A 12,003-nucleotide genomic window follows, 5' to 3' on the forward strand; every position below is an offset into this window, starting at 1 on the left:
TGACTTGTTGTCTTGCGTTGTCTCAAAACACAGTAAGCTATGAATGCCGCAATCTCTGAGAGAACATTTGAAGAAATCCTTAATTGAGTTATAGGAGATCATTTTCATGTAACACTTTTGTAATGATAATACTGAAACCTTAAGCAATAAAGGAAGGAGTGAAATCTGCCTCTTGTCAGCGTTTACGATGAGAAGCACTTGCATGATTAGATGTCTTGCGATCGATGCAGCCTCTTCTCCAATCATTAAGACTGCTCTTAACAGATTACAGCCCCCTCCCAAACACACAGCCTTCTCTTCTCCTCCTCTTCCTACTCCTCCTCCTGCCCCACATATTCTCCGTTTCAGATTGAAACAGGAGACTACCACTTAAACACTTCTTTGCTTGTTTTCTCTTTATTTTGAACTTTTTGGAACATTTTCTTCCTTCCTAAGCCGCAGGCTGCCTTTATTTGGTTCAGGTGGAGTTTATTTGGTGTCTCTGATGCTAAGATGAGGGGAAAGCGTGATGAAAAAGACTGAACCAAAACACAAGAGTTGGGAGTGAACAGACCACAGCTGACTAAGATGGACCTGCTCATACTTTTCTGCCACCTGCTGATTTTGTATTTTGGTCCTTCTGAAGCCACAAGCCTCATCACAGGTAAGCTGCACAAAAATACAAGATAAAGTCAAGACTGCTCACTGTAAATGTTAATTTATGTCTTCTTCTTTTTCCTTGGCCGACAACTTCTGACTCAATGCTGGCTATTCGGCTCTCCAAGCGGATATATTTGAGGCCAGAGGTAGGTAGCACAACGAAGAAGCATTTTAAAGTTGATTCTATAAGATGTGCATGGACAGTGTTGAGAAGCTGAAAAGGAGTAATAAGAAGCATTATTTAGATCCAGTGAAGAGCAGAGATGCAGCATTATCTACAATTTCAAAGCTGTGGCGAGACTTGAAGAAACGATGTACTCTGGAGATGAGAAAGTATGATTGGATTAGTTCTTCACATTGATATTTAGTTTTAGTTGTTAAAGATCTTTAAACTGGGAATAATTGGGGTGACTTTTAATTCACCCGTAACATTAGGCTTTGATTAGTAGGTAGTCGAGTGTCATCAGCATATAAGGTAATTAATGTTGTGTTTTTGTATATCACCCAGATGCAGAGTGAAAAGGGAGAGAAGGAATAAAATTAAACCCTTTCTACCGAGTTCTTGCAAAACACAAGTGAGAAAGAGAAAAATAAATAATTGAGATTGCAAGACATTAACAATACGATATCTGTAATTTTGAATTTCTATAGAATCCTGACATTTTGAAAAAAATACATACATGTGTATTGAGAGAGACTGCTGATCAAATGAGACTGCTGGTGTCCTGTTGCTGAATACAGAAGTGATTTTTTTTTCCAATTGTTTTACAGCATTTACACTCTGTAGCAGTAAGAATCGCACCAACACCGCTAAAAAAAAACACAAAGAAAGAGTCTGGACTGTGTTTGGTTTAGAAGAAGTGCCTCTTTTGCTGTGTGCCTCTCCTCTCTCAGCCAATATCCTTGCTAACTGTTTAATTTACCAGTCAGCAAATAAGTTTGATCAAGTCAGACAGAGAGGAGAGACAGCAATGTCTCCTGGTCCCTCAAAGTTTTCTTTTACATCCTGACCTGTGGACTGATGACAGGTTCACAGGCCTGTACAAACACAGACATCCATTAAAGTCCCTTTAAGGCTGGCCACACACCACAGGACTGTAAGCCCTATTTGAGGCAAGATTTGCCTTCCCTGGCGATCATGGGGGCGTATCCTGAGTGGAGCCTTGTCGCAAATGATTACTTGTCTGAATTATCCTTGTGTTTGGTGTCAACATGAATGTTTTACTGCTCCAAATTGCATTGAATCAAACACACTTGATATTCTATGTTGAAGTGCCTTTGACGGAGCACACACACCAATTAATGAGAGCGAGACCAGAGAGCGTAGGAATATTTTGTTCATTTTGCCTTTTTAACAGTTGGGCAAATTTTGGTTTGTGTTCACTGTTTAGTGAACCTTTCTCATGTTCAGGGTGGAAATTGATTAAAGATGTAGTTCGTAAAATTGTGACTACTAGAGACATCTAAAAAAAACTCTATTTGGCATTTGTATAAATTGCTGTATCCAATATGCAGGTCAACGTGTGTGTAAGGCCGGGAAAGGAAAGCCGTGTTACAAGCTGGCGTATTTCTCTGAGCTCCGGCGGAGGCTGAACTTTGTGGAAGCAGAGCTGGCTTGCAAACGGGACGGAGGACAGCTGCTGAGCGTGGAGTCGGAGTCTGAACAGAAGATCATAGAGCAGCTCATCACTGAACTCCGACCAACAGATGGAGACTTCTGGATAGGGCTCCGCCGTAACCATGGAAATGAAGACAGCAGCTCGGACTGTTCCTCACAGTACTATTGGCTCGACGGCAGCAAGTCAACTTTTAGGTAGGAGGGGGGTTCAGAGGGTGAAGAAGTTAAGACAGGATGAGAAGAAATTGTATCATCAAGAAACTTTAAAAGCAGTTTAGTAAATGGTTGATTGGAGGTCTGGTATTTTGTGTAATATCCTTATATTAACCTGACACGCCAGATGGAAAACCTTCAATACTAAGTGTTTGGGAAAGGGCAGAGTATTTGATAAAAACTCGGCGTGTGATTGGATGAAAGCTCTGTCACATCTTTATGGTCAATCGGAGCAACAAAACATGTGACGCGGCCGCGATGCGTGCGTGCGCAGCTACAGAGGAAAAACACGAACCATGGCAACTGTAGACATGTCAGTACACGACTTCTGTCGTTTCTTGAAAAGAAAACATCTGACTGCTGTTCTTTGTTCTTCTTTTAACAAAGAAACCTTGTCAAGTTCTGATAAAGCTGACGATTTAGCAGCATTCACGCTAAGCTCTTCCACCATAATTGCACTTACGTCACAACTCCACGCCTAAAAGTACTGCCCCTCGCCGCTGATTGGTCCTGTCACTTACTAACTGGAACCAAATGGTTCAGACAGGAGCTTTGCAAGATGGATTCGCCAGTGAGAAACACAGAAACATCCGTATCCATCTGCTTTGTAAGGTTATCCTTATTTAACATCTGAGTTTCAGTGCCAAAAAGTCTTTTAAGAGGCCGGCTATAAATCTTGATTTCTTAAGACAAAATCTTTTTTTGAAGGCGTTTCAAGATGATAAATCTTACAGTCATTACAACCAGTAAATTAGATTTCATCTGGACTTCATTGATTTAAAGCTTGAGTTTCAAAGATTAGATAATTTATCATATGGGAGCATTTTTTAGTATTTAACAATTAATGGTATAACATAATGTTTTGAAAAAGGCTCCCACATTTTCAAATATTCAGCCCCTTCAAGCAAGTATTTAGTAGATGCACCTTTGGCTGCCATCGCAGCACTCAGTCTGTGGGACCAGGTCTCACTCAGTTTCTGTCAGGTTGCACGGGGATCGGGCATGAACAGCTCTTTTCAAGTCCAACCCCACATTCTTTACTGGACTGAGGTCTGGGCTTTGACTCAGCCACTCTAGAACATTCGCCTTTAGACCATTTGTGTAGCTTTCGATGGATACTTCAGGTCATTGTCTTATTAAAAAGTAAATCTCCTCCAAGCCGTAGTTCTCTTGCAGACTGGATAAGATTGTCCACCAGGATTTTCATATATTTTGCCGCATTCATTTAACCCTTTACTTTTACAAGTTTCCAGATCCAGCTGCCATAAAGCATCCCCACAGCATGATGCTGCCACAACCATGCTGCACATTGGGGATGATGTGTTTGTGGTGATGTGCAATGTTTTGTGTCCGCCCAAACATAGTGTCTTATCTGATGGCCAAAAAGCACCATTTTGGTCTCATCAGACCAAAGAGTTTTTTTCCTCTTGACTATGGAATCTCCTGCCTTTTGGTGAAAGATTTAGTATTTTTTTAGAGTTTAGAGTTTTTAGAGTTTTCTTCAACAGTGGCTTTCATTTTGTCTTTCTTCTATAAAGCTTTGACTTGTAAAGAACCCGAGCAACAGTTGTATGCAGAGTCATTCCTCGACTGCTGAAGCTTGTAACTCCAGAGTACTCTTAGCTGTCCTGGTGGCCTCTCTCACTAGTCTCCTTCTTGCACGGTCACTCAGTTTGTGAGGACGGCCTGATCTAGGCAGATTTACACATGTGCCGTATTCTTTACATTTCTTGATGATGGATTTAACTGGACTCTGGAGGATGTTCAGTGTCTTGGAAAATTTTCTCTATCCATCCCCTGACTTGTACTTTTCAATAACCTTTTCGCTGAGTTATTTGGGGTGTCTTTTAGTTTTGTGGTGTAATGATAGTCAGGAATACTGATTAAGGACGAGCTATCTATTGCACATCAGCAACTAAATACAAAATAAAAATAGTGTAAATTTGTGTGGTGTAACAAAAAAGTGACATTAAGAATATATATCTAGTGTATCTTGTTCATCAAAGTTATTTTAAAAGCAGCTGCCTTAAGTAAAACAGACTAAAACATCCAAGTCTTCTAAATAACAAATAGAAAGCAGTAATACTACTCAAAATGTGACTACACATGATTTTCAGAGAAAGAGTCTGAATTCTTTATACTGGTAATTATTTTTAAATGATGTTTCAGGCTGTGTTAAGCTGTCTGTTCATTGATAATGTGTTTGCTGTAGGAACTGGCACTGGGATGAGCCATCTTGTGGTTATGAGGTGTGTGTGGTGATGTATCATCAGCCGTCAGCTCCTCCTGGGCTTGGGGGTCTCTACATGTTCCAGTGGAACGATGACAACTGTGAAACCAAAAATAACTTTATCTGCAAATACACTGGAGGTACTGCATACACAGGCTTTTCATATCTCCATATCATAAAAACAATGAGGAATAAAAATAGTTGATTATGAAATATTCTTTCCACAGAGAAGCCTCAGGACCCTTCCCCTTCTCCCAACTACACTCAGAAAAGTAATGAAACACCTATTTATGACAATTAAAACAGTCAATGCTTCCTTTTGTAAATGTTCCTGTATTTTAAAGGTTGTTGGGTTAACATCAAGCTGACATTCATCATTTCAGATGTCTTTCCATCATCAGTGTTGCCATGGAATCCAAATGATGACAAGAAAAATACAGATACAGGTAATGTGACCACAAAGAGTCAAACGTTCATGCTGTGACATTCAAATGCTAACACAACTTTAAATAAATGAATCTGTTTTTTTCCACTATGTTTAATTTCCAGCTGTGAATCTGGTTTACATAATCATTCCCACCATCCCCCTCATACTGCTCTTACTGACGGTGATCGGAGTCTGCTGCTTCAAACTGCTCGTCAGACGGTGAGGATCCACCTTCCATCCAAAAGACATGCAAATACTGGATAATAAGACATGAAATGTTTCAGTCAATTCAACCATTCCTTTTTGCCAGATTTGATGTCCTGAAAATAAATCATTGAGTTAATTTAACCTTAATAAAACTAAACTTTTATCTCCTATAAGTTTTCTCTTATCAGTCAATAAGCTACAGACATCAAGGGGAAGTCTGATCTTACCCTATACAGCCATGGTCTGTATAAAACATGGTAGTCAATAAACATTAGGCAATATGAAGCTGAATGATGGGGTTACTCTGTTGAAATGATGACTGTACCAAACTTTCAATAGGTCTAGAACAGGGGTGGGCAACTTTGGTTACCAGAGGGCCACACTGACTTTAGTGTCACTGCCAGTAATCCAAACTGATTTAAAAAAAAACTCGGATAGATAAATCTCAGTTGGACAATTAATTGTAATTCAGTGAAAAAAAGAAATGTATAACTTTCATCGGAACATAGCCTATTATACCAAAATACTCTATATGGACAAAAGTATTCAGCCACCAACTCTGTAATGACTGTAATGATAATTCATTTAAATATGTGTACTTTAATATTGCAAAGATGGCATCCATCACAGTCACTGAGCTCTTCAGAACCACCTATTCTGTATCACAAATGTTTGCTCATTGAGACTGCATGGCTAGGTGCTGGATTTTATACACCTGTAGTAACAGGTCCAATTGAAACACCTGAATTCAATAATTAACAGGTGTGGCCAAATACTTTTGTCCATATAGTGTGCTTTGTCAACTCAGTTGTTATGATTAAATTAAATAAATCCGACTCAGGGCCTTTTTTTTTAAAAACACAATTAACATATTCATGGTTAATTAAAGTAAGCCTATATTCTATTCACATTTTTAATGCATTTGTAATGCATAACAATAGTTTAACAGGAAAAAAACATAAATCTAAATCCACCCTTGTCTTGAAGCACAAAACATAACTGTAATCAAAGATTATTATAGAATAATGTTGTTTATTCATGTATTTATATGTGTTTTGATTTTGTGTTTTGGCAACTCATTGTTAATACCGTTATTCCACGGTCAACATTTGTTAGAATTTGAAACTGACTAGACACAGAAAGTGAGGAGGGGGGCTGCATGCGGGCCTTATACCGCCAGTTGCCCACCCCTGATCTGAGGCATGTCATAAACCTCTTGGCAACTGGCGATGAAACATCCACCTGTCGATCGACTCAGCCATTCCCTGGTTATGCAAACTTGTGCGCTACTTTCGACCCTAATATGATTCACACTGATGTATCGAGTTTTAAAACCACCCTTGATACAGTTTTAATGAATGACGAAAAAGGCCTCTGAGGCCCACCTTGTCCCAGACTTTGGGCAAATTTGGCCCTGCTATCAAAATGCTTGTTTAAATATGGAACCTAATGAAGAGTTCTTGATTTTTGGAGCAAGCCTCAAGTGGACTCTCATGGAACTTCAGTTTTTGGCACTTAACCATTGGCTTCATGTATTTTTAACAATAGTGATTGCCACTAGGTTAAAAAAAATCTTAAACAGTTTTTTAAGTAAGAAATATTTGGTGATAATTTTGTGCTTCTGACTGGTGTTACTCAATATTTTCATTTTAACTAGTCCCATTATATGGCCTAAACTAACAATGATGGGGACCCAAAGTCAGCATGTTGGGTTATACTTCCAAAGGGCTTCTAACTTCCTTAGACAGCTGGGCTCTGTAGTTTTTATGAAATATAACCCAAAAATAAAAGAATAGTGTATTTGTTTGGGACTTTCTTCAGCAGGAAGACAATGCCAATGTTTATAGTAAAGACGGAACTTATTTTCCAGTGTGAGCCTGGGTCATTCATGAACTGCATAAAAATGAAACTTTAGGGCACCATGGAATAATAACGAAATTCTCCAATCTAACACATACTCCAAACTTCAACAGTATAATCCAATTCATGTTATTGTTTTTATTTTTTACAGGAGGAGGAAAGAGCAGAAATCAGAAATATGCCAGACAGACCTAGGCCTCGGAAGCAGTACGACTCCAACTGATGTGTACAACGTGATTCGCTCCCAGAAGGATGATGACCTGGTTGCAGCTCGCCCAAACACCAAAAACACCTCCTTTCTCTGCTCCTCCCCTGACACGCCCACAGGTGACTATGACAACCTGGGGGGTCGGGACACAGAGAGTGGCTTTGTGACGCTCGCCAGCACAGAAAGCTGCTTCCTCAACTTTGACCTCAATGACCTCAGCCTGGGCCGTCGAGGCACCCGTGACTTCTACGACACCAGCCTGGGCCGCTCCGGGAAGAGGGATCTGAAGGATGGGGGTTTGGGCTGTACCGGGCAAAGAGAGTTTTATGACAGGAGTTTAGGTCGTCGCACAACGAAGAGTGAGCATTATGGTAGCAGTGTCTACAGAGACCATGGACTGTATGATGGCAGCATCAGAGCGGGAAGTGACCTCTATGACTCTAAACTGAGGCCTGGAAGCCACACAGTAAAGGCTGACCTCTATCAGACTTACACCAGCAATGGTAAAGAGGACACCTACCAAACTAGCCTCGGGACCTATGGAAACCGAAAGTCCTACCAAGCTAATCTAGATCTCTACAGAAATGGTCTGAATCTTGATGGTGGAAGGAGATACTTTAACGAACAAGAGTGGATCAACAGTAGAGAAAACTATTGATGCTGTGTATAACTCCATGTAACACAGCTCCCCTTTCCTGCCTTGCACATGTTGACTTACTTATTAGACATGCCTGATTACTTATCATAGACCTGCAATTTTTTTCTTTTTTTTCAAATTCATCCTTATATATGAAAAGAAATTGCTGAATGAGGCTAGATTGTATTGTCTATCCCCTCTCATTTTCATACTTCTGGATGTTTTCATACAATCACATAACATACATAACCAGTTATATGCAGACAACACCCAAGTCTACCTGTCTGTCAAAATTCATGACATAACAAACTCTGTTTATCTGACATTAAATGCTGAATGACAATGTATGTGCAGCTGATGAAAGAAAGGCAAAAAAAAAAAAAAAAAAAAAAAACTGCATGTTTTTTGGTTTAAATGTCAGTTCGTCTGACGAGAAATTGCTCACAATGATTTGTGGCTCCTAAATTTTCTCATACTGGCGCTCTAAGTGGACTTGTATCTGCACATTTGTTTACCCTGGTGGTTGTCTCTGGATTAAAGTGCTGGTTTGTTATCCAGAGATGATTTGGAGAAACAACTAAAATGTACGTGTTAGCACAGGAAACAAGCATTATTTAAGTATGCAAAATAAATCAGTTGAGTTGACAAAGGAAATACAAAGAGAATTACAGTAAAATCTAGTGTATAAGACACTTTTATTTCCAACTTTTTATCTACAAAGTATGAATAAAACAGTATAAAAGGATGAGATAGGCCTCTTATTACTTAACGTTCATCTACCACCACTACTCAATACACATAACTAAGAATTCTCCTTTAGTCATAGTATTGCAAATGGCTGCTTCACAACTCAAACCATGTTGGAATCCATAGTGATGCAGAAAAGGCCACTTTTTAACATCTCTCCCCCATCAGGTCATAAACCTGTATTAAAAGAAAGTAAATAAACTTTGTGGAGCTCTGGTTTTATCAAAAGAAATCCTCAAAGACAAAGAGTGGCTACACAGTATGTTATAGACTTTGATGAATACAGCAGGAATTGCCATGTAGGAAGGAAGTTAAAACCTTTTTTACCTATGAGAGACCCCCAAAACAGACTGCATCGTATATACTGATGCAACTTGTATTCTGGATTTTAAAGCACTATTTATGTCAGGAAAATAAGGCAATTAAATGTAGTGATGCATGTCGGCTTAGGGCTCCACTAGGGCTGGGCAATTCAATCAAAATTTAGACTGAATCCCAATATAGCCTATGGAAGAAAAAGAAGCAACATTTCTTCTAAAAATGTATCAAAATACCAGTTTAATACTTTTTTTAGGCAGATATGTTATGCTCTACAAATCATACAAGCATTCAAGTGTCAAGATTTTTAAAAACAGTTTGTAAGACATCCAACTTTCCTTATTTTTGTAAATGTTTGTCTTATTAAAACGAAAGACAAAGTCATCACTCCCTTCAATAAAACATTTCATATCAAATTTGCAGTGACTCAAAATTATCGAAAATATAATATACAGTGCTTAACAAATTTATTAGACCACCTATCATTTTTGTCTCAGAGACCATCCAGCATCATGAAGTGCTTTAATGCGGACTCTTTATTTTCAGTGAGTTCTCCACGTTTTACCATTTTGAACAGGAATGAGGGATTTCAAACTGAATTCACCTTTTTATACCCAAATTTGAGCCAGCTCACTGGGCTTCTCTGAGAAGTCAGAAATCAATAAAGCATAACATTCAACCACTAAAACGAATTTTTCTGTTAAGGAATAAAGTAAATAACTATAATTTGACATATTAATCAAGAAATAATAATGTGCTTTACTATTTTTTAGTTTTTTTTTTTTTTTTAAATAAGTAAATTTGAAAATTCATGGATAACAATAATAATTATATTTTAGCATTAAAAATATGATTTGGGTTAAAGAGCTTTTACATATTGGTGTATTAACCATTGCAGAAACATTAAAAATGATTTTGGTAATTACCAATGCTGTTAATTTAGGGCAGCTGTGGCATAAACCTTACTTTGGGTGGTGGTCTAATAAATTTGTTAAGCACTGTATATATATATATATATATATATATATTTTTTTTTTTTCCAGAATTGCTCAGCCTTAGTTTAGTCTACCAAATATTGTGCTGCCTATAATATGATGTATTGCTTTTTGTTGAAAAATACATAAGATGACGAACTTAAAAAATAATCACATATTAAATCAAAACCACGTGGGTTGTTCAGTAATGGGCTCACCTAGAGATTAGATGGCAAGTAGCGCATCAATCAATTTTCACTTTAAAGTTTGTTTGGAGTTACAGGAGTTGGCCACAATGTGTTTAAAAAAGTTTGTTGAAAGCCATTACAACCCAAGGGGAGTTGTGAGAAATCTGATATTGAACCAGATAAAGTCTGTAGATTTACATTTAAAAAGTAGTGGTTTTGGGGCACAGATGGTCGAGTGGTTAGGTTGTGACCCATTAGGTTGTGGCTCTTTTCATGCATGTCTCTTTCTCATCCACATCTCTGATTCTATCCACTGTCCTCCTCTATCTATAAAGGCACAAAAAGCCCAAAAATAGATCTTATGATAAAGTGGGTTTTACAGACCTGTTCCTGTCGCTACTTTAGCAGTTCCTAGCATAATAAATTTGGATATAACTGTTGTCTATTAAGCTATATTGTGGGTAACACAGGCACCTGGAAGTTGTTTGGTTTGCTGCACTAATTCTGATCCAGTTCAGCAATGCTAAATCCATGGAGAACTCGTTCCCCTTAATCCCCTGACTTGCACTGAAGACTACATAGTTCCCCTGTACCTTTAAGCAAGCTGATAAACCAACCGACACTGCCATAAAACATGTTTCCATTTGCATATATAGCCAGATAAGCTTCACAGACAGGTGAGACATGAGTGTTGTGGAGGTAAGGCCATTGAAAAAGTAATTTCTCATCTTATTTTTTCCTTTCATATATCCATCTATCCATTTTATGCATCGCTTATCCTGTTGGGGGTTGCGGGGAGTTGGAGCCTATCCAAGCTGTCTTTGGGCAAGAGATGGGGTACACCCTGGACTGGCCGCTAGTCAATGACGAGACTGACATATAAAGACAGACAAGCAGACACTCTCATACTCACACCTACGGCCAATTTAGAGTTACCAATTAACCTAACGAGCATGTCTTTGGTAGTGGGAGGAAGATGGAGTACTCGGAGAGAACGCACGCGTGCACGGGGAGAACATGCAAACTTTGCACAGAAAGGCCCTGACTGGGAAGCAAATCCTACACCGCTGTGCAGCCCTCCTTTCATATATCTTCTGCAAAAATCAAAATATACATAAGTGATGTCATAACAATATTTTTTCAATTAATAGCATGATCAAAAGCCTGAGTAATCATTATCAAAACTGTTTGCGTGCAGACTGTTTGCATGATGCACTTGATTGATAGCATAATTTTGGGGATCTTATGAAACTTTGTTTGCTGGGCCTCCAAATCATTTTAAATCAAACCCAAGTTTACCTAATGTAAAAAGGCTACCTCAGATAGATTAAGGATATTTTTATGTACTGCAAATGGGATTTGACATGACCTTAAACTGCAAAATGTCAAGGACTTTACTGGAATTAAATTGATAAGAGGTACATGTTCCCTTGTTTATTATCATCCTGTTTGCTATCAACTGAAGCAAAGATGTCCATGAAAGATACTAGAGAGAGGAAGTGCCTGCCGCCTGACCCCAGTAAGGGCATGAAATCAAAAAGAATGATAAGACAAAGCATTATTCTATTTATTATTATTTATTCTGGATGTACTATGCCTTGAAAGCTCTTGTGTAAGTGAGGGTAGTTTGTATGTTTGTTACATAAAAAAGTCTTCAAATAAAATGAGATTTAAATGATATTGACTCTGTCTGTGACTGCCAGGATTTTACAGTTCAAATAAAAAAGAAACGCTGTA

The 12,003-nt window shown here is 38.4% G+C and overlaps 1 protein-coding gene across 1 annotated transcript; it reads left to right on the forward strand.

The window, feature by feature from the left end:
- Window positions 1-486: 486 nt before the first annotated feature.
- Window positions 487-9,644, forward strand: layna (layilin a). The gene is made up of 8 exons (XM_041801816.1): window positions 487-643; window positions 765-785; window positions 2,155-2,452; window positions 4,683-4,840; window positions 4,928-4,972; window positions 5,084-5,146; window positions 5,250-5,346; window positions 7,346-9,644. The coding sequence occupies exons 1-8, from the start codon at window positions 568-570 to the stop codon at window positions 8,058-8,060; spliced, it is 1,473 nt and encodes a 490-aa protein (XP_041657750.1). The 5' UTR covers window positions 487-567; the 3' UTR covers window positions 8,061-9,644.
- The last annotated feature ends 2,359 nt before the right edge of the window (window positions 9,645-12,003 follow it).

This window comes from Cheilinus undulatus, linkage group 12, assembly GCF_018320785.1.
Source record: "Cheilinus undulatus linkage group 12, ASM1832078v1, whole genome shotgun sequence".
Taxonomy (NCBI): domain Eukaryota; kingdom Metazoa; phylum Chordata; class Actinopteri; order Labriformes; family Labridae; genus Cheilinus; species Cheilinus undulatus.

What these genes read in the sequence shown, in the direction of transcription:
- layna (XM_041801816.1), top strand. Translation starts at nt 568, where the DNA reads ATGGACCTGCTCATACTTTTCTGCCACCTGCTGATTTTGTATTTTGGT. An exon ending in AGCCACAAGCCTCATCACAG is followed by an intron (nt 644 to 764) that starts GTAAGCTGCACA and finishes CGGCTCTCCAAG; the next exon opens with CGGATATATTTGAGGCCAGA. An exon ending in GGCAGCAAGTCAACTTTTAG is followed by an intron (nt 2,453 to 4,682) that starts GTAGGAGGGGGG and finishes TGTTTGCTGTAG; the next exon opens with GAACTGGCACTGGGATGAGC.